At 36.9% G+C, this 23,942-nt stretch overlaps 2 protein-coding genes across 7 annotated transcripts in view; one reads left to right on the plus strand and one right to left on the minus strand.

The window, feature by feature from the left end:
• LOC120771311 (probable cytochrome P450 49a1) overlaps positions 1-4,088 on the minus strand; it is a 28,404-nt gene extending 24,316 nt beyond the window's left edge. For both annotated transcript variants that reach the window (XM_040099247.1, XM_040099246.1), the window contains exon 1: positions 3,425-4,088. The gene's annotated coding sequence lies outside the window, so the exon portion shown is untranslated. The remainder of the gene's footprint in view (positions 1-3,424) is intronic.
• Positions 1-23,115, plus strand: part of LOC120771313 (G protein alpha o subunit) — a 104,117-nt gene extending 81,002 nt beyond the window's left edge. For all 5 annotated transcript variants that reach the window (XM_040099251.1, XM_040099252.1, XM_040099250.1 and 2 more), the window contains 4 exons: positions 17,833-17,961; positions 18,051-18,180; positions 21,150-21,303; positions 21,398-23,115. In XM_040099251.1, the coding sequence (XP_039955185.1) occupies positions 17,833-17,961; positions 18,051-18,180; positions 21,150-21,303; positions 21,398-21,585 (601 nt within the window). In that variant the 3' untranslated portion in view covers positions 21,586-23,115. The remainder of the gene's footprint in view (positions 1-17,832; positions 17,962-18,050; positions 18,181-21,149; positions 21,304-21,397) is intronic.
• Positions 23,116-23,942: the final 827 nt, after the last annotated feature.

The following is a 23,942-nucleotide window of genomic DNA, read 5'->3' on the forward strand; positions in this document are numbered from 1 at the left end:
AACTGGATATTTTTTTAAATGCTTTGCACATTTACATATAATATATAATATTCATCTGCATTCTCGTACTTTTGATATGGAAATTACTTGGATTTAGTTGCCAAACAAACTAATTTATTTGCTCAGCCTATTTTTTGCATTCATAACTTTATTCTTCTCTTTCTCTCTCTCTTTATTTATTATTTTCTGTTATAATGAACCACTTCACATAAATTCCATATTTAACACTTGTTGTTATTGTTGTGATCTCTGTTATTTATCTAATCATCTAGCCAAGTGATATTGACCTAGAGCTTATTGTGTCAATATTGATGGCTGTGATGACTGTTTGGCAATATGAAGAGCCACAAGTTGAAACTGCATACTCACTGTTAACTGTCCGTTAATGTGTATGTATGTGTCTAGACGTGCACTTAGCTGTGGTTGTTATGATAAACTTTGAATGATTGCTACAAATTTAATAAAATGTAAACAAACTGCACGGACTGGAACGAGACAAAATCTGTTTATCATTTGAAGGCCACTTATTGCTTGTAAGTAGCTCCAATCACCAAGCAACATTTTCTAATAGTAGCAAAAGACAGCCAAATATCTAACAGTGGTAGAAACGTCATATATTTAGAAGTATAAAATTATATACTTCTATAATGAAAGAAGTATTTTCACCGAAGTGTGGATACCACACCGCCTGTTCGTCCATAGATACTTCTGATGAGATCGAAAAGCCATGTGTAGCGTACATAAAGAAAAAAAATTAAAATTTCTTAAAATAAGCTCTTCTTTAAAACTACATACAAGTATAATTGATTCTTTTGACTGAACCGAAAAGTTCGATTTGCCATTGTCGGGCTAAGAGAGCATTTTTATGCCACAAGGGTAGCGTTTCTTCGCAAATTAGTTTACCTATAACAAAAACCATTTGAAAATTTCAGTTCTCAATAGATCCTAATATAACATAGAGCTCTTTAGATATATATATAATTTAAATATGTCTATCATATTTTTCAGTGCTTCGGATATTAGGCACACTACATTGTAAAAAAAATGGATTATTCGGCAAGCTTTGTCAAATTCCGAAAATACCGTGCTTAACACGTGAACGGGGTCCTTATACCAACAGACCGTGATAGCTACTGACTTAAAAAACATTATTTGACTTGAAATTTTCTGATTGAAATTTAAGGTTTTTTTTCGATATTATGTCAATGTAAGGAAAAATAATATATATTTTTGTTTAAAAAATACAGTGCGTTTGGAAGATAAGCAGGTACATTTTCACCAAATTTCGTGAAAGAATAAAATTTTTGAGATTTTGAGATTGAGATGAAAATAAAAAAATCCCAAAAATTGTGTTTTTGAATTTTTCAAATAAATTTTTGAGGTTATGTTGAAAAATTCTTTATAAAAAAATTATAGACCTTTTCTTTCCCTACAACATTGCAATATAACTCGTTTCTATAGGACTCGTAGTTTTGCCGGAAATCGCGATAAACCATTCCTAATCCTTACAAATTCAACCAGACCTCTCAGATCGCCCGTAAATAACTTTTCCCTCAATGTTTTTTATTTCAACTTTCGTTTCTGATGGGTTTCATCCTGCTTGTATTTTTTTTTTGTATTTAAAAATTATCTGGTCTATTTCATGCATTCTTCACAAATACTCTAAATTTTTTGAACAAAAAAATTAAATATTTTTTGAGTTACACGCGATTTTCGACGGCACTAAAAGAGGTCGTCCTCCATTGGATCCTTCTTCTTAGCTTAAACCTTAAAAAAAAATAATCGCTCTAAGAAAAGATGCTCAAAAAAAAATTACGAAATGGCGGCCTTTAAAAAAAGTTGGGAGTTTTTCCAAAATATTGGTCGCTTTTCGCCTGCCAAATGAAACGATTAGATCAAGAAACTGACAGATCATTGTATGGAAAACTATATGACCGCATAATATGTATCATAGTAATGACTGCAGCATTTTCGAAAAATGTTTTTTGTTGAAATCGATGGCGCTGATTGTATTGAGCGGCTAATCTTTAGCAGCCTGTGCCTCAAAATTTTACGCTAGTGGGCACACTAAGGCTCACGGCTTGCTCATCACTTTTTAAGCGACAGTTTTATAAATTAAGATCCGAAGCGTTAAATCTATGAGCGAATATTTATTTTTCTGATTTATCCGATCTTCTGGTTAGAGATGTGCTTTGTTAGATTTTACAAACATTTTCTCAGTTTCCCAATTCAAAAACTTGAGTCCACAACTCAAGGAGTTACATGGGTTTTCGGGTTTCAAAAAATCGATTTTTTTTATTGTCTTCCTAAATTCTATAACACTAGAATATTGTCCTAAATTTTTAAGTTGATCTGAGTAATAGTTCCGGAGGTACAGCCTTAAGAACTTGTGCGCTCAAAGCTAGCTAAGCTAAGTGCCTTGTCTTTAAACCCGTTTTTCTCGAAACTCTGGTTTTGAAGTCGGTTGGCAAGATCACGACCGATCTTCATGAAATTTTACACAGATCTTTGAGATACAATTCTTAAAGACTTGGACGGGGGATTTTTTCGATTAAAACTATTTGTAGAAAAAATGTCTCGAAATTTTTACTTTTATTTTTGAAACTTTCATTTTTTTTTTTGGAAAAATGTCTGCCAAAAATCCAATTTTCAGTTTTTTTTTCTTCGTCTAAGTTCTAAGTTAAAGTTTTAACCAAAACACGTATTTTTTCACTTTAGATGATCATGTAAGGAGTTATCCTGCCAACGCATTCGCATCTTTTTTCCGAGCGGTCACCGGAAATGACGTCGCAATGGCGGAGTTTAAAATTTTTTTTTCTAAAAATTTGAAAACTTCTTTGTGAATAGTGTATGTTTGTAACAATAAAAAATTTTTTACCCCAGGGAAACCCTTGCAACCCCTTAATGAGTCATAGTTTCGCCCTCATCCATATTACTTTCGAGTATCGTAAGTATCGTATCATAGTATCAGTGCAAGGAATGTTAAGAAGTTGTAAAAAAAAATTGTGGCTTGACTCTAAGCCTTTGCGTTCGACCTCGTTAACTGTCGATTTCACTCATTCGACTTCGTTTAACTTGAAGCATAACCATTTTAGAAGACACTGCCAGTTTCTTTATAATACTTTCGACACTAAATGCCTGTTCACGTCAAGTTTTCCATTCAAAATCTTATCCTTAAATGGTGCTTCTGTCAATACCACTTAAACTTGCACGGCACACGCAACTGAATGGCCACTTGTACACTACGCGGACAACTTGTCAAGGCTCTCCAGCTGAATATTTTTTCTAGTAACAAAACTTTAAATTCTTTACGCGGCATTAGCGACAGACATGGCAAGCTGTCTAATGCATATTTGTGGAGACGATAACCTTGCAGAGCACTCAAAAGTCGAGCGCACATAAAGATTTGGCAGCGGTTCCTTACCTTTTGTTGGCGTGACACTTGTAATTTGCAGTTTTTTTTATATATTTGCCTTTGTGTTTTTTTTTTATTTTTGTTGTCGTTGCCTGTTTTCCTTATTCTTCTTTGTTGTATGCGGCCAGGTGCCTCGTTGCTTTTATAGCATTCGTTCAAGTGCAACGAAGTTGATATCAAAAGAATTGCATTTAAACACAAAACACAAAACAATATAGTAAATACAACAACAACAACAACAACAACTTTGAGACTTCGAGCAGCAACTGTTGCAAATGTTTTCACACTCGAGTGCACCGGCGACGGCGGACGACAGAGGCGTACAAAGACCTTATTCGTCGCTGATTGCAAAGTGAGCTTTGATTGCGATTTGGAATGCTACAAGAAACACACACACACACACACGCGCGCGCGAGCTATTTGCAACAACAATGGTAACAAGCCATGCGGTGATATTTTTGACAAATTACACTTTAGCAATTTGCCACACGAAATCGGAATTTTAAAATTAAAATTGTATTTGCTTGTGTTAGTGTTGGTGATGCCGTTACAACAGCGTCAAATAATTTCACATTAGCAAACAAAGTAGAAGCGAACGCCAATTGCACGGCTGCACTGACAACAACATGTGGCACGTTAGCACTTGACTGAGTCCCAACCGAATAACCCAGAAACACTTGTCTTCACGAAACGCGCACGCCAAACTAAACTTTGCCGTGGCTGCGCGCGCGATCTTATATGGAGTTCAGGAAAGCTGACGTGCAATGCTCTGCAAACTGTATTAACAACGCTCAACGCTAGTCTTTATGGCCTATAGAGTGGCTAACGTAAGCTCAGCTCAGCGGCGCACCAGCGCAGTTCCACTTGTGGCATTACAGTAGTGAGCGCCGGCATTGAGCAATACTAGCCAACTGATATATGACGATAAGCTACGCAGTTCAGGTTGCTTGTATGTGTGTGTTTTCGCCGTTCGTGTAGCTCTTCGCCGATTTCGTATGCGAGCGGAAGCGATCGTCGTGTATTTCACACCTTTTCCGTTTCCTCTTCTACAGATCTTTCGCACATTTGACGCATATTGCTTCATTTCAAGTTGTTTACTCTTTGATATGTAACTACGGGGACGGCGTTTTGTAAAGAAATTATTGAACTAAAATGTGTTTTTGAGACATATTGTTTTCAAATAAGAAATAAAATTGATGGCTTCGTTTTCGAATACCGAATCTGCTGGGCGATTATGTCGGCCGAATATTGGACGCAGCGCGTGATGAGTCGCGAGAACAGAACTATTATTTTGGTAATAAATTTACGTGAGTTGCAAACGTTGAACAAATGGACATGGACCTTGGGTGTGCTTAGCATACGCCGGTCGAAGACCAGCACCTGCGTGACTGCAAGATTCTTTAAGCCTGCAAAAGGAAGCAGAAAATCTACTGAACTACCAGTCTGTGGCAGTATTCACCTTGCCGCAATCATACAGGTTCTTACTGCACACTGCCCAGTAGGCATTCATGCGGTAAGGTTAAAAACTTGTTGGACGTTAGTTGTCAAAGTCGTTTGGAGAAGTCTGAGGTATTTCATCCAGGCACCATCTTCCCCGTTGTCCAGCCTTTGCAAGACTGAGGATGAAAAATCTCGGTAGTCTTAATTTCGGCAAAGCAGAAAACCAAGTCGGGATTGATATTAGTCGTCTCAACAAATTTGTGATAGACTCAAGGCGCTTAGTCGATTTGTAATAGTCTTATTACCCAGTAGGAGGTATAGGAGTTTTTAGGAACCACAAAGACTACCTTTTAGACTAAGTTGCACCAAGACCTTTACTATTTTTCAGAAATTATGTTAACCTGCTTATGAAAGAGTAGTAAATTTGTAGCAAAAAGTGTACACAGTGTTTCCAAATATGCAAAAGTACTTCGATAATATAAAATTATATCTAAGTTTTTGTTCAGATTTTCCAGTCGACATTATTATTTAATAAGAAATCTGTAAAAGTTGTATTATATCAACACTAATCCCAGAATTATATATTCACTTATTTCCTACTTATTCCCCTATTATCCAGTCATTTCAATGAATTTTATTTGTATGCAATATCTATTATGTAAAAAGGTCGTTAATTTGCTTCAATACTCTTCCCATCTCTTCACAGTTGGTCGACAGTTTTGCTCTAGCTTCGTCAGAGCAGTTTGCCTAAGTACTGTTATTAAGTTGTGCATAGTTAAATTGCCTACCAACTCTGTCATTTGCTCAGACATACTAACAGCACTTGCTTAGAAAGTTATGTAATGTTTATACGGGTCGTTATATGTATTCCTGTTTTGCTTGGTCAGACATAAATATTTATGTAATTTCCGCCCTAAGTTATGTGAACTAAATTATCCATGCCAACGAAATGTAATTTAAAAGAGGAAATTTAATTACATTTGGAAGACAAGAACTATGCCCACAAAGCATAACCTTTAAAAATAGTTAAGGCAAAATATAGTAGTTGCAAATTTATTTATGTAATTCGTCAAGTAAACATATCAGAAGATATCCTTAACTAGTTTTAAGCTCGCTGTCAGCTGCACAGTACATCTGTTGCTACCTTACTAGCTGCCACTTCCGCTTGAAAGACACTGCAGTGGTCTGACAGTTTGAAACAAAAGTTGATAGAGAGCTGCCGTGAGAATACTGTTCCTCCAAACTTACGATTGAGCTTCGGTTCATCCATGAAAAAGGCACGGTTTCATATAGTCTAAGCACAACTTGTGTAGTAAACAACTTTTCCAGTAGCACCCTGTATGAACTTGAACTCTAACAATCTAGCCCTTCCATTTTCACAAAAAAAAAAACAGATTTGTCCTCAAGCACAATCAGATAGAATATACGATTTTTGTTAAGATCATAACAGTCCGTTTCATCGTTGCGCTCAAAGCATTTGATGCTCTCAATGAAACTACTTATATTCGTCATTCTTTTTGTGAACAGCTATTCAAAACTTGGTGGGTTCCAAGTATTTTGATCCGGTTGGAGATAGGCTGGGCATTCACAAGTAAAGTGGAAAACAGTTTGCGTGCAGTTCCCTTCTTGCTTGCAGCTGCTTCAAATATTGTTATAAGGCAAGCTCATTTTTAGTACATGTTCAAGGCCAGTGTCTCGTTATAGTCGTTGTAAGTCGGCATATACTATTTTTGCGTCTATTTAAAAAGTTCTTACTTCTTTTCCTGTCGTTTTTGGGCCATATCTGCTTTGTCTTGCAGCTTGTTATTGATCTGCTCTGCATTTAAAGCTCTCTTTTTATCGTTCACAGCTTGGTATTAACTCCGTCTCGGAATCGTCTAAAAAAGCTTCTTGCTTTGCTATTTCAACTGTTTTGCATTGCTAAAGGTGTTGCTGTGAGCGGGAAGTCAAATTATGAACAAGTGGAGTTGACAAGCCAGTGAGCTGGAGTCAATCTGTGGCGTCGACAAAGCCAACAATATTGCCTGACCTTCTCTATACCCGGTACTTCCGCTTGCTGACTGAGTTTAAATGCTCAGCTGAGTCAATTTAGCCAAGTCCGTATGCGAATTGGTCCATTAGCATTAATGCTGCACAAGTTTTCTCCCCAAAAAACTACCAATTTGTCGTAACCGTCGAGGTCGGTTCACTAGGATGATCTGATCTATTTAACATATTTTTTTGTTCATCTAACGGTTGTTTTTATCACCTAAAACTAATCGAGATATAATTAGAATATTCGCCTTGCCCTCTAATTAGTTTAATGAACATACATATATCTTAAACCACTAAAGCTACCACAACCAAATTTGCCTAGAGCAATTCTTGTAAGAACTCCTACCAACAGTGTGAGGATGGATGAAATTGGATGATAACCCCGTTCACTTCCCATATAACGGTTCCGTTAAAAACTAATAAAAGCGCGATAAATCAATAAATAAATACTCCACAAATATTAAATTTTATACCCGGGATGATAGAGAGAGCTTTATAGGACCCCGGGCTAAAATTGGACAATGGGTGTGGCACCGTTCACATTTAGATGAAATAACATATCTCGGAACCTGCTCCACCGATTTCAACCAAATTTGGTATACAACATTATTCTGACCCCTCTATGTTTTTTTTTTTGTTGTTTACCAAATTTTGTATATGACATTATTCTGACATTCCTATGTTACAATGTGAAATTGAGCGAAATCGAACCACGCCTACTACCCACATAGCACAATTGTAAATTTTATTTGCTTCTTTCACTTCCGGTATACAAATCAAGAAGAAATTAATATTAACATTACATACATACATTTACATGTCGAATCGAACCAAAACTGTTTAAACCTATTTTTCAATTATTTGCTTATTTTTAACCCACCCTAATATATGTACATAGTATGTTTGGGAAAACTAGTACATAATGCAATAACTATTTTTGAAGTGATTGCAACAGTTGCATTTCATACTGTTTCAACACAAATGTGAAACTTCAATTAGCGTTCAATTGCCATACACACTTTAGATATATAAATTAAGTTAGATATTATCGGAGCCCGATTACCGGTATGTTGGGGCAATAGTCAGTTGCGCGCTCTAATAAATCTAAATACGAGTACATGCGTGTAATTTTTGGCTGTAACTGCAGGCCCACTGCCAGTATATCACTACTAGTATCTGTGTATAGTTTGTGTGGGTATGTTTGTGAGCGTGGCTTTGTGCATTCAACCACGCACCAGCAGCTAATTCCTCAGTTAGCCACAAAATTAGCCAGCAAATATGCACTAAAATGCTTTTACACCTACACAGCGGTGAATGTGTGTGCATATGTGTATGTTATATGTATGTGTATATCTGTATGTATGTATGTGTGCTTGTGCTAATAGGGCAACAGATTGTTATTAAATTACTCTACGAACAACGAACAAATAAAATCGCAAAACATCGAGTTTGAAGCGTAATAGGCCACAGGCACATAAATGCGTACATATGTACATACATACATACATATATACATTCATACATACAGACTTACAATTACATAATATATGTGCATAAATGCAAGTATGAAAGCAAACTGCTGTAACATAGTGCAAGGGTTTTTTCTCCTCATGCCTCTTATATGCCCTTGTATGCCAACCATTATGACCCAGCACCTGTCCACCACTCAACTAGGGCCACATTAAATCTAAATTACGATCAACGATAGAGAATCGCAAATTGCATGTTTACTTCGAAATGCTTTACTCGTATTTGGTGGGGATTCGGCAAATGCCATCAAAGTGGAAATTGTGTTGAATTGTGTTTTTTTCCATTTTCGTCTTCTTCTTCTGGTTGAGTTTTGTTGTTAGTAAATTGCATGTTGCATGCTAGCTATTGGCAATAGCTCTCTTGTTTTTCGATTGTTGTTGGTAAGCTTTGTCAAATTAACTGTGAAGTTTGGTGGCGGCAAGAAGTCAATCAAATGTAAATTGGAAGCAAACAAAAGAGACAACGGATGTTTTTTTACAGTGATTATTGCAAAAACAAAGCATGTCGTTAACATCGAGTAACGAATTGCTGCTCCAAAATTTTTTTAATAATTTTTAAATGCATTAAATGCAAAATTTGTTGATGTTTTTTTAGGTTAATCGAAAAAATTAGTAAATTTTTCTTCAGTTAACCGGTAATTTTGGTTAAAAAAAGGCATTATCACAATTATAAAATTCAATAGATTTTTGGCAGTCGATTTTACAACAGCGGAGATTCCAAGTGTAGCCAGGCCCTTCTCCACCTGGTCTTTCGAACGAAATCGAGGACTTCCTCTTCTTCTGCTTCCCCCGGCGGGTACTGCATCGAATACTCTCAGACCTGGAGTATTTTCATCCTTTCGGACGACATGATCTAGCCAGCGCAGCTGCTGCCTATTTATTCGGTGACAATGTTGTCGTATATCTTGTACAGCTTATGGTTCCATCGACTGTGGTATTCGCCGCTGCCGATGTACAAAGTACCGTAAATCTCCAATTAGATTAATATCACTAATTCCATGACTACAATCGTAGTAGCTATGTGGGATAAGAATCATCGAGTAGGAGACATATAATTTTCGAGATATTCGCATTTGAAGTTGAAAGACTCACAAATGAAAGTAAGCAATTTCTCATGTGGCGAAAAGGTCGTGTGCAAAATTTCAGATCAATATCTCAAGAACTTTATCATTTATACTACTTGTATATATGATTTATGGTGTCACCGACGTTTCCTTCTGCGTGTTATTTACTTTCTGGCAAACCCTGTTCAACGTATTAAAATCGTTTTTTAAATGGGCAATGAAAAGCCTTCCAGTATATAACTGGCATGAACGGACCATTCATGGAAATCCAAAACAAATCCCATACATTTTTAAACTTATTGGAACCACCATTGGTCAGATATCATCAAGCCACATAGCACCAACCATATTAAAGATGTGCACAGTGTATGGTATATACAGGGTTTGTCCGGAAAGTAATAAGACTGAGTCGATTTAAAAAAATTTATTGAACCAATTGTTACAATTCTATAAAAACTTAAAAAAAATTTCCTTCTGCGTCGATGCAGCGCTGCCAGCGCGATTTCCAAGCATTGAAGGCGTCATAGAAGGCATTCTCCGGAATAGTCTTGAGAGCCGAGGTGCACGCTGATTGGATCCCCTCTATCGTCTCAAAATGCTTGCCTTTCATCGGCCATTTCAGGCAAGGAAACAAAAAAGTCCGGGAGCTACATCTGGGCTGTAGGACAGCTGCGGAATCGTTAGGATGCCGCCCTTGGTTAGGTAGCTGTTCACAAAAAAGACGATGTGAGTCAGGGCGTTGTCGTAGTGCAACTTCCAATCGGCTGCGATGTCTTGTCGGACCCGATTGCCCCTTCGTTTGAATCTCTTGAGAACTTCCACGTAAAACTTGGCATTGATGGTTTGTCCAGGAGGAAGAAATTCATGGTGGACGATGCCTTTGATGTCAAAAAAAAAAAATAATAAGCATCGTTTTCACTTTGGATTTGCTCATTCTTCCCTTTTTTGGGCGAGCAGACGCCAGCTTGTGCCACTCAGAAGATTGCCTCTTCATCTCGGGATCATACTTAAAGATCCATGACTCATCACCTGTGATAACGTTATTCAAAAATTGACGTTCATTTTCACACAAAATTTAATCGCGTACCTCTGCTCTAACTAACGCTGTATTTTCGGCTTGCACCCTTCAAAATGTTTGTCCTGACTCTCCAGGTGCTCGGAGACAACTGACCAGCCGCTCGCTCGTTAGCTAGGAACGCCCTCTACCGGATCCAATCGATGCGCGCACGCTCCGAAATACAATCGCTGCGGAAGAAATACAGTCCTATTACTTTCCGAACAAAACCTGTAATATATTGTTTAGTTGAATAAAGCCTTACTACAAAATCCAGTTCTAAAAATCAAAAAATGTTGACCCTCCATGAACACAACAAATATTCCATATCCTTAATCTGATTATAAAAGTAACAATTTGATAGATTTTGTAGTATATTTTAAGGAAATTAAATCCACTCCTAGCGAAGCAGATCTACCAAACCAGAGCTCTTTCAGTGCTCTAAATCGGCGTCAAGTGATAATCGAAACTCCGGAGAAAATTATTCATTTTGGAGACGATAACATAAAGAGTACAAAATGCCCTATGAGCAAGTGAACACAACGTTCTCATTCCCTAATAGAGAAGAATGGACCAATGGTTCGTGATCGGCTGTTCAAACGCCGAAATCTGCACATTATTTATGTGAAAAACCAGCCTTCAATCGGATGAGACGGCACATATTCCACGACGACCAATGCTCCAACTTAAGAGCCATTGAAAGAATCAGATTTTTACTAAACCCACTAAGTTGATGGATTAGGCTTAGTTTGATTACCACGAGGGAGCACAATAGGCTTAGGTGCGGCCATTACAGATCAGGCACTCACTCTCCTATTTCAGCCAGCCAACCAAGACCTAAAATATTGTACTTTTAGGTATTTTCCTAAACATGATATTTAGAAATTATTCGCAATTTAAAATACTTACATGTGGGTATAAGGAGCTTTGCTTAATTACTTTCTTGTTAGCTACCATAGATTTGTAAAACCCGGCGAGTGGCGAATAGAACAAACAACTGGTATAAAGCAACCTTACTGGCATAATCAAATAGATATGGAATATCTAGCGGTTATGCTACTTCAATAAGCTGACCACATACTCTCCTATAAAGCATTTGATGGGATAGGAGCATAGAGCTCAAACCCAGCGTGTAAAGAAGGAGCAAATTCTAAACAACTATTATTTTAAGTTATTTCATTCCCATAACTTTTTTGGTGCAAATATAAGCAAGGGATGTATATTTTAGTACCACATGTTATAGGTAGTAGGCTCAGTCTGTTTAAGTTACGATGTCAAAACAGCGTGACGCCGCAATTGTCATGATAGTGCAAATTGATTTCAGTTATTTTCCCCCACTCACTTATTCACCCACTTAGGCCATGCAATGTTGCTATTGCTCAAGTGTAATGTGTATTAACATTAAAAGTATGTTAAGAAATGGTAATAGCAATAGTCAATTGCAGCAATGTGCAGACGCAAAGTTTAACGAGCTTGCGATAGGGTGTAAGAAAGACATTTAAACATACACACATACATATACATACATAGTTACATATTTGCACGCGACTAAGCTAGTATGTACCAATATATTGGACTTTCGCAGTACAATTTCGGTGTTATTTAATCTTAATAAAACTTTCCGCTTACTTCACTTCACTTTTACTTTCAGTCACCAAAGCGAGTTGCCTTTAATTTCATTTGTGGTACCACTGCAGACATTTGTGGGCTTAACGGCATTTGTATTTCGTTTTTTTGGGAGAAGCATTAAATGTTAGTTCTTTTTTTATGGCGTAAGGAGGATTTAAAATGCCTTTGCACCCTGTGGGGATTGCCATCCTGCGTGAGTGGTACCGCGTTCGCATTCTTAACAAGGTTTCCAAGATGGACCTATTGCAGGTCAGTTTCTACACTCTGTCGTCCAGGAATGCCTACAGCTTTGTAGCCAGCATCAAGCTCTTTGGCTCACCTTCTCGAATTCTCCGGGGTTGATGATGCAAAGTCTGCGTCCATGTACCTTCTTTTTAGTGTACTATTTACATAACAGAAAATATTAAGACTTTGTTCATAATTTAAAAATTCTTAATTTATTCTTCAAAATCTATGACCGCCCCTCAAAGTAATCCCGCTTGGCCGTAATACACTTGTGCCACTGTCAGCATAACCTTGATTTTTTACCTGATTTGACCTTTTTTTTTTTTGGCTGCCACTCACCTTTTCCACGATATTCGACCGATTGATCGTCAATTTCCGGATCGTAAAGATAGATTCAAGACTCATCGCCGGTAATAATACATTTTATGACACACTGTTAGTCTAAAAACATTGTTTCACAGACATTTACGCGACGGTGTTTTTTCGAAAAAAATTTAGCGATTTTGGAACCAATCGTGCTTTCACTTTTCTTAGGTCCCAGTGATCTTTCAAAATGGTTTTCACTGACCCTGCCGATATTCCAACGATGCCAGTGAGATCTCTGACAGTTAATCGTTGATTCTCTAGTACTAATTGCTTTATTGTATTGACGTGTTGATCATCAGTTGATGTTAATGCCGTCCTGGACGTGGTTCGTTGTCAACCCTTTCCCGACCTTCTTTGAATAACTTGTACCAATCAAAAAGACTTGTTCGCGATGTATGTGTATATCTCTTAAATCACTGAAGCTACAACGACCAAATTCGCCCAGCACGAATATTACAAGAATCCAAAGAAAACCCCGTTCACTCCCCTTATAAGGGTACTGTTCAAAACTACTAAAAGCGCGATCAATCGATAACTGAATACGCCAGAAACGTAAAAATTTGCCGTTAGGATAGTATGACAACACGTTATAGGGACCGTGGTAAAATTTGGACGATGGGCGTGTCACCGCCCACTTTAAGGTGTAATCCCATCACTCGGAACTCGATTGACCGATTTCCATTAAATTTGGAACGTGACATTCCTTTCATATTCTTATATCAAAATGAGCGAAATCGGGCAATAACCACGCCTACTTCCCATATAACACAATTTTAAATTCCAATTGATTCTTTTACTTTCCAGTACAGAAATCAAAAAGCAATTGAAATAATGAGATTAAACTTTGCACGAATTATACCTTTAGTGTATGCCAATTTATGACAAAAAATTGTTCAAATCCAACCAAAGCTGTTCAAGACCTTAGGTACCCAATATGTGGACCACAGTATCTATAGTTGACTTTTGTTTGAAATTATCGGTCAATGTGTGAGATATGCAATAGAACTTCAGATGGAATCCTTTTCCTGCAGTATTCATTGTGTGTGTCCAAATTGGGTGGAATCGGGTCAATACTTCCCTGAGCCCCAATATACCTAATATAAAGATTTTCGAACTTCATGGTGACTTTATGCTGGATATTTCGGCCATTATTTCATTGAAAACTTCAGAACGTGTTTGACTCATAATAATATATCATTGTGCCTAAAATGAATACAATTGGGAGAAAACTTTACCTAGCCTCCTTATGAGTCCTCCAGGATTTTCGAACATCCGGCTGATTTTGTATAATGACTATGTATAATGATTTTGTAGTTTTTATAAAAAATCTTATGCCGAATATAGTATATGTAGGTCAATGTATAAGTTATATATGGTATATGTATATATAAAATTGCTTAGTTTCGATCCTCTGGTTGACGTTTTACACTGTAAGATATTTCCCTGGCTTTGATTCCTGCAAGTTGCAGGAGTATAAAATGTTCGGTTCCACCCGAACTTAGCCCTTTCTTACTCGTTAATTTAAATATTGGCCTCATAACTATAACATAAAAGAATTCACCATGTTATTCTCCAATTGCTTTCGAAATAAACTGACCACCTGTTGATTTTCGTGGTGTTAATTTTTTAGGTATACGCACCGATACAATTTATGTAGCACTCATGTACTCATACGCTTGAGAATTCTACAGAATTTTATTGTTTTAGACGGAGCAAAAATTTTAATAAACTTAAAAATTAGCACCAGTTCGTTACTAGTAGATAGCAAATAGTTCTAGGTTAATTAATATTCAAGGTTCTTAATGTTTTGTTTCGTTTATATTCGTGCCGAATTCACACCTTTAGCAATAACTATATTGTAAACTAAAATAAATTTAGAAAAAAATAAAACTGAAACAAAAGAAGAACAAATAAAGGTAACAGTGAAAAATGTGTTAGCGTAAATATTAAATTTTTAAGTTGTCCAAAATCAAACAAGCAATTTTAACACAAAACAATTACAGAAGGGCAAAGTTCGAGTGAAGCTCCGAACAGTTTATACTCTCGCAAGGTAAAGTGGTATACAAGATTTTGGTATATACATTGGGACAAGAAAGAACCCGGAAATCGTAACTAAAACGCAAAATATTCAATTCATCAATATTTATTTTGTCGCCTTCAAAGTAATCCCCCCCGATGCAATATAATATACTTATGCCAACGATTTTTCCAGTCCTCAAAACACTTCTTCAGCGAATTTTGTTTTATCTCTTGGATCGACTGAAAACGGGTTCCAAAGAGCGACAATTTCACTTTGAAGAATAAGAAAAAATAACAAGGATCTGGTAAATACAGTGGTTGATTGATGATATTAATTGCGTTTTTTGGCTTCAAATACAGGCAAAATTGTACTGCTTTTGAAAAAAAATTCAGCTTTGTCGGGACGAGTCAAACCAGAACGCGTTTCATACACAAAATATCCACCAAAATCATTCGATTGGACTCGTGAGAGATGTCGAGCTCTCTTGACATCTCTTTAACCCTTGCCTGACAATTTTCAAGCACCATGTCATTCACTTTTTTAATATTTTCATCAGTCACGAACGAGGAATGTCTCTAACGATCCCCCTCGAGCGTTTTTGAAGGCTTTATGCCACTCGTAGGCTTGTATGTTTTACAAAACTGAATCACTGTAAGCTTTTTTCCAACAATCGCATCGATTCCGCACACGAAATTTGTTTAGAAATACAAATATTGAGACAAATTCACTACTGAGGTGTTCCGAATTAAACAGCTGCTGTAAACTGGTTCACCAGAACGCTCACATTGGGCATAGTAATAATGGACAGTCCTACCAACTTAGCAAACTAAATTTTTTTGAAGTCTCATTTACCCGAGTAATTTAATTACAATTTCCGGGTACTTTTTATCACAATGTATGAGGAGTGGGCGTAATTTTACAGCTTTTGCACAGTCCATGAAGAAGTGCCAAAAAGATTTCGTCACAGCAAGTTTAGTTGAGTTATCTTCAGTTGGAAGATAGGTATCAAGTTTCATCTTGATGTCTCAATTGTTATAATCTGGCTGTAAACTAGTCCTCAACCTAATAACTAACCAATAGGGGAGATGATGTGTTTTTTAGAGGTTGTGGATAAACGAAGTCAGCTTGCTAGAGAAATCCTATTACTTTACAGCTTCTATCCTACCTTATATAATCACTTATATAATTTCCTTGCAAAGAGTCTCAACTGGGTCAAGTAAAATATTTTTCTCATTGTTTTAGGAGGAGTATTTTCTGGTCAATTCCTTTATTTCCTCTGAATAAGTGAGATGATATGGGTGTTAATGATCCTGACGTATGCCATACTCCCTAAAACCTCTCACAACCCCTAAACGAAGTCTGATTGTTATAGAAGTTCTACTACTTACTCTTTATGTTCTATCCTACCTTATTTAATCACCTATATTATTTCCAAAAAGTCTCAACTGGGTCAAGTTGAAGGATGAATGAGGAGTATTTTCTGGTCAGTTCATCTGCGAACGCAATTATTTCCCAAAGGGTTCTTTACTTTCTCAGAATAAGTGACCTGATATAGGCGCTAATGATCCTGACACATGTCATTCTACCGAAAATCTAGGTCTAAAATACCATCGGCCAGCGCTTTTTTCTGCTCAAATTTTTAGATGAATAATTCTTGAATTAGAGAACAGTTTCTATTTACAGTTACCTTACTATCCTTAGAAAGAATTTGACTTTAAACGGTCTTATTATTGTACGGTGTCAAAAAAGTCGCTATAGAATCTTGCTGTTTCTTTAGATTATCTCGCATTACTCGCGGTAGTGTTCAATAGACACTTAAAGCTTAAGACTTCTGCTGTTTAAATACAATTTTAGAGATTGCATGTGTGTATTGCATGTCTTCTTTTCTGGCGTAGACACCGCTTGCGCTATTAAAGCTGACTTAACAACAGTGCGCCAGTCGTTCTTCCTTTTCGCAATTTGGCGCCAATTCGAGATACCAAATGCAGCCAGGTAGTTTTCCACCTGATCTCTGCAACGGAGTAGAGCTCTTCCCCTTTCTCTGCTTCTCCCGGCGGGAGAATACTTTCAGAACTGGAGTGTGTTCATCCATATGGATGGCAGATGGAGTCACGTGTAGAAGTTCACGCAAGTGAGGAAAGTTCTCTTAGCGCCATCCACTTGGTAGTGGCCAAAAATTATTCTTTTACATATGGCTCAAGCAGCTTACGACTTTTGGCCCTAGGCTAAGTATCCTCTGGGTAGCCAAAGAACATCCGTTTGAAGACAAGCTAAAGTGAGAAGGAAAACCTTCCCTCCACAGGGTTGTAAGCTGAGCTTGGAACCCGCCACGTAAAGAAAACAACAGACTCGGATGAGATTACATGTAGTCTATATTGTTTTGGTCTCTTCTATTCTGATTTGATATACTTCTCTCATAGTATAACCAGGATACATAAATTCTACTTTTTGTCCAAATATATGTACTCTCGGCATGCTCAACACAAGTAGCTATGTAGTATACGTATAACTACACGCGTTTCAACTTCGTAGCTAACTGTAAAATATATCCATGGATTTGTAATTGCATCCCCACAAGTGCTGGCACCGCCTTCATCCAGTGTTATTAGCAACATTGTGGTCTCGCTGTTGTGGCGCCAATGCGGTGCACACATACATAAATGCATACATATGTATGTGTGTGCATAGCATTATGTGTCCAACACCAGCACACACCATTCACCATTATGGCAAACGCTACTAATTGCGAAATATGTTTGCTTAGCAGCGCTGTGCTGGCTTGATTCATCATTAAAGCCACTTTAGGTCTGACACTTATTGAATTTGTGGCTTTGATTTGGTTTTGCACTTAACTCCACGACACGTGCAAGGACTCGGACGCATGTTGCAAATGCTGAAATTTAATTTAAATCCACTTGATAAGAGGAGAGGGAAAAATAATTCCTTCCCCTAGCACTGGAACTAATTAGATAGAGTGTATACATATTTAAAAATATCAACAACAATTTTTAAATTTTTACTAAACACTTTCTTTCATTTTCTTTTAATGCTTGCAGTTTCCTCGACGATTTGGATCGGTTAGGTGCCAAGGATTATCAACCGACCGAACAGGATATTCTACGCACGCGTGTCAAGACGACCGGTATTGTTGAAGTGCATTTCTCATTTAAAAATCTCAATTTCAAGTGAGTAACCCGCTCCTGTAGTATCTACAAAAACATTTTACTAAAAACAATGCTTTTCGCTCTCTCTCTCTCTCTCTCTCTCAAAATAGACTTTTTGACGTTGGCGGCCAGCGTTCGGAGCGAAAGAAGTGGATCCATTGTTTCGAAGATGTGACAGCGATCATTTTCTGTGTCGCCATGTCTGAGTATGATCAGGTCTTGCATGAGGATGAGACTACGGTGAGTTGGTACATATATCACTTAAAATTTGTATATGGTTTTTTCTAAAGTAGGTAGGTAGTAATAGGGCAATGTCTATGTCGTAGTGTCTTTCACAAATGCGCTTTATGACGTTTGAAATATTATAGTTCAAACTTCAGCGGAGCGTTATTACGGTTCCAATGACAATTAGGTCTGTGTAAACGAACCAATTTTTTCCAGCCGATAATTAGCTTCTTTCATTCTTCAATACGTCGGGAAGACTAAGTTCGGGTGTAACCGACCATACTCATACTCTTGCAACTTGCCAGGATCGAACGCACTTTCAATTTTATTAAGATAACTCACAGGGACCATTAGGAGCGTATTATGCTTATTGTAGAGGCAAGTCAAGGGATACTTCCCTGCATACTATCGTGTCATGGTTTGGGAAAGCCATTAGAGTTAAGGAATTCGCTGTTAGAACCTTCCTTGGTACTGAGGGAGCTTTTGGGATTGAAGCAAACCGCAAACACCTCATTTTCAATTTTTTGTGCGATAGAGAGATTGAAACGAAATGGGGCAAAACACGTGTTCGACAAAATGTGAGTAGGGGAACGCCACAAGGTGGAGTTCTCTCTCTTCTTCTATAGATCCTGGTCGGGCTGATTAAAAAACTTGAGAATCGTGTAGCACTTATAGTCAAAGAAAGGCTCCTGAGGACCGTGTACGAGTCGACTCAGGTGTATCTCAGCGTCGTAACAAATTGGGCAGTCGGAAGTGGTATCATCATCAACCCCCAAAAAAAACGAGATGGTTTTATTTACTAGAAGATACAAGATCCCATGGAATCGATGTCGCAAATGGGAGACATCCTTTTGCATCTGCGGATACAGTGAAATATCTAGGGCTTTTCCTAGATAGGAAGCTTTCAATGGAAGCCGAATATCAAAGAGAGAGCAAAAAATGCATCGATTGCCTTATACTGCTGTAGATGAGGGAGTCTCTCACCGAAAATGGTCCTCTGGCTCTACGAGACCAAAGTCAAGCCCATTATGTTCTTTGGAGACTTTATGTGGTGGAGGGCTCTAGAAAAGACCACACTTGCAAAGCGACTCTAGAGCGTTCAACGGGCGGCCCTCATCAGCATGTGGTGCAGTAAGCTCCACTCCAACCAAGACACTTAACGCCATCTTGTACATAGTGAGGGGCAGTGAGCTTCTTTACGGATTGGTAAAATCCGTTTGGGGAGAAAGTTGGATGGGGTTTACTATCAGAAGAACTCTATCAAGTGCAGCTTCAGACTTCCTGACTATTGCAATGTCTTCCAAGCCAAGGTTGCAGCCATTAAAGTAGCAGTAGATTTACTATTCCGGAGTGCAGTCTCCTTCATAGAAGTGACCATCCTATCGGATAGCAGAGCGGCGATATTAGCCTTGAACTCATAAGCAGTGCCTCCAGGGTTGGTCAAGGACTGCCTAACCTCGCTTTCCATAGCATCGAGTGCATTTGTGATAAGACTGATATGGGTACCAGGCCACAGCGTCATCGCAGGAAATTGTAAAGCTGAAGAGCTAGGAAGGAAAGGCACCCTAGAACCGCTATCTACTACTAGCCTTATGCACTCAGTAAGGCTAGCCTCTCCCTGGTTGTGGGGCTTTTAACAGGCCATTGCCCATAGGCGTCCATGCTCTAAGGTTGGGAATCTTGCCAGACGCCATCTGCAGAAGCTGCATGGAAGAAGATGAGGTAGAAACAACTCAATACTTCCTTCTGGACTGTCCCGCGTAAGAAGGAGTCAAGCCCTAAACACTTGGGAACGCGTAAATTTGTATTGGCTAGCCACGCCCATTTTTTCAAAAATCCACTTAATCCACTGGTGCCCCATGTCACTGATACCTTGTGCCAAATTAAAGTTATATATCTTATTTTGGTGCGTAATTATGGCATGTAGGATTTTTAGAACAAGCAAACAAAACAGTCACCCGGATTTCAACTCGATGATCATTTGGGCTTACGAAAGGTCTGTGCACGGTTAGTTCCGCACAAAATGACTGACTACCAAAACTTGCTCAGAATCCAACATTCGAAGGACATCATTAAAGAGGTTAAAAAGGACAAAAACTTCCTTTACAATATTGTGACTGTTGACGAAACGTGGTGTTTCCAATATGATCCCGAAACGAAACGCCAGAGTGCTGAATGGAAGGCACCGGACGAGCCGAAACCCAAAAAATCGCTCATGGAGAAGTCAAAAGTGAAGACAATGCTGATTTGTCTTTATGATTCCAAGGGTATTGTCCACTAAGAATTTGTTCCACCCGGCCAAACGTTAATGCGGTATTCTACCTTGGAGTTTTGAAGCGTTTGGTGCGCCGTATTCGACATGTTCGACCCGAATATCGCCAAGATGAAAGTTGGCGTTTGTTGCACGATAATGCGCCGTCTCATCGATTGCCGCTTGTGACCGATTATTTAGGCAAAAATCACATTTTAACCATTAACCACTCCCCGTATTCACCTGATATGGCATCCTGCGACCTCTTCCTTTTCGGAAAAATGTATTTGCCCATGAAAGGAAAGCGTTATGCAGACGTAGAGGCCATGCAAAAGGCTTGCACCGGCATATTGGCGGCCATACCGGCCAACGAGCTAAAACACGCGTTCGACATGCCTTTGGACCGTGCAAAAAGCTGTATTGAAGCAGAAGGAGACGATTTTGAATAAAATAAATTGATTTTGCCGAAAAAAACAATTTGTTTTTTTTTTTTTTTAAGTCCTGTTTACTTTGGAACCCACCATGTATATAACCCTATATCTATCTTGATTAGTTTGAGTTGTTTCAAACAACCGTAAGGTGAACCAAAATATGTTGACAGTTCCTTTTTTATAGGTTTTATTTCAAAAGTCTAAAATCTCACTAATGTCAAGTACATAACGCGAAAATTTTTCCAAAATTTTTAGCTCTTTACCAACTTGTAACTTTTTTTTACTGTTATTTCTCATTACAGAATCGTATGCAAGAGTCATTGAAGCTCTTCGATTCGATTTGCAACAACAAATGGTTCACCGATACATCCATCATTTTGTTCTTGAATAAGAAGGATTTGTTTGAGGAGAAGATTCGAAAGAGTCCATTGACAATCTGCTTCCCTGAATATACAGGTAAGCTGCAAAAGGTTTAAATAACCGCAAAGAATTATTACGTAGAATAAATATGTATTTTTATTATTTTTAACAACAATATTTCTACTTGTAGGAGGTCAAGAATACAGCGAAGCTGCTGCTTACATTCAAGCTCAATTCGAAGCGAAAAACAAATCAACCTCAAAGGAAATCTACTGCCACATGACGTGCGCCACAGATACAAATAATATACAGTTTGTTTTCGATGCTGTTACCGATGTCATTATTGCCAACAATCTGCGCGGCTGCGGTTTGTATTAAGCAGAAACAACAACAGCATCAACAGCAGCAGCAGTTAAGTCCAGCGCAGCAAACGAACCAAACAACGCATGGCGAAAAATCATTGTCGGACTCCATCACCACCGCTTCAGTTACAACAACTACAATTATGATAACAACAACAACAATTATGTTAACATAACAAATGTCACAAGTGCAGCCAGCACTAAAGCGACTACTACAAAATTTTCAACAGAAAATATCATTCGAATATTCGAACATTTTTCGAAAACTAAGAGCACTAACCTCAATTACTGAGCTCATGTCAGTATTTTTGCCGAATACAATGTTCTGATGAACAGTTAATTTAATTTAAAAGTATTGTAAAAATTATTTTTGATGCCAATATTTTACTGTTATCTTCATAAAATAATCGATAGCATTGGAAATGCCAGAAATTTATGTACATACATACATACATGTAAATGCCAACGATAGCGGTGAGTGATGGATAACTGATTAAATGATTTGTTAAGGCGTTGAACTAAACAAATTGGCGCTGAAAGCGAAGGCTAAAGCAGTTGCCGCAGCGGTAACACACAGCAGTGGAGGAGTGAAATGTACATTTTAGTCAAGCAAATTGAACAAAAACCAACGCACACATACAAACACGCACGTACATACACACAAACACACACACACACCAGAAACATTATTACTAATTAAGCTTACAAAAAAAAACAAAACAAAAAACCAACCGATGAAGAAGTGAAGTGGTAGACACAGAGAAATCAGTAAAAGAAGCAAGAAAACTCTCTAATAATACAGAAAATTTAATTAATTAAATCATAACTGAGATTAAAAACTGGCAACACAAAACCAAAAACAAAAAAGTATAAATTTATTTAGAATTATATAAAGCGTAAAAACCAGGTCATTGTAATGTAAAATTCCGAAACACTGTAAAAAGCCGTTTACTAAGTACATATACACATACATACATGTATAAATACATATGTATGTATGTATGAACATATTAGAGCAGCAGTAAACCGTACAGAATTTGAAGTAAATCAAAAGCAAAAAAACTCAATTTAGAGAAAACGCACCACTACTTCTACACTAGTTTACTGTATATGTATAAACTACATTAGGCTGATACTTAGACGATACAACAACAACAAGAACAAAACAACGGACCGTTTGCTATACTATTGACATACAATATACAAGTACATACATGCATAGAGTTTAAATAAATTGATTGAATTTGTGAATTTCTTAGTGAGTACGCTGTTTGGGATGAACACACGGCGCACATTGTAACACATACATACATACATGCGTAATTGCATAACCTAAAATTAGCACAAAGATAAACGAACACACAAAGTTATAATTTATAGATTATTTATGATAAATTTTTAATACAAAAAGAGTATATGAAATATGCTATTATGTTATAGTAGACGACACACGATGACTTGTGCTGGGAAATTTTTAAGTTTCGTAAAAAAAATTATACATTTTTTACTATCTTTTAATGTTTTTTTCTACTCTTTATTAGTTCTATTTTTTAGTTTTTTTTTTAATTTTTCTTTAAAATAATTTTTGTTTAATTTTTTCTTGGAGGTATTTTCTTTTTTAATTTTTTCTTAAATTTTTTTTCAAATTTTTTCTGTAAAATATTTTTTTTCTTTTATTAATTTTTTTCTATTCTATTTTTTTGATTATGTTCAAAAACTGTTGACTGGTTCAATAATTATGTTTAAGACTTTGTATTACCATAAACTTGTTTTAATGAGATTAATTTTATTTTGCGTTCTCTCGCTCTCAAATTGTGTTGAAAATCGTTGGCTGCTAATGCAACTGTATGACATGGAAAAATTAAAAAAAACAAATTTTTTTTTTGTAAAATCTAGAACTTTTTTTAATATAATTTCTAAACAATGTATTTTTTTTATTTTTATTTTTTTTTTAATTTTAAATTTTTTCTAAAATATTTTTCTAGTTTTTTTTAATTTTTTTTTAATTTTTTTTATACAAAAAAATTTTAATTTAAAATTAATTACCGTTATGTAAAAAAAAAATGTGAGAGTCAAAGCAACACACGCAACACGTTTTTTTCTGTATTTATTGCGCTTCAAGAGCCTACCTTTCAGTCAAAATCTTGTTTTATTTGTTTTAAATAATTTTTGTTACATACATATATACAAATAGCACGCACAAACACACGCACATACATAAACACAGGCGTACAATAACGTACAATACAATTACATAACATACGAACCGTTATAAAAACCATAAAAAATACATTAAAAAAAATATGTAAAATAAACGAGAGATTTATACTAAAATGCATATTCAACCATTAAAATAAAAATGTATAATAAATT

This window comes from Bactrocera tryoni, chromosome 3 (assembly GCF_016617805.1).
Source record: "Bactrocera tryoni isolate S06 chromosome 3, CSIRO_BtryS06_freeze2, whole genome shotgun sequence".
In the NCBI taxonomy this organism is placed as follows: Eukaryota; Metazoa; Arthropoda; class Insecta; order Diptera; family Tephritidae; genus Bactrocera; species Bactrocera tryoni.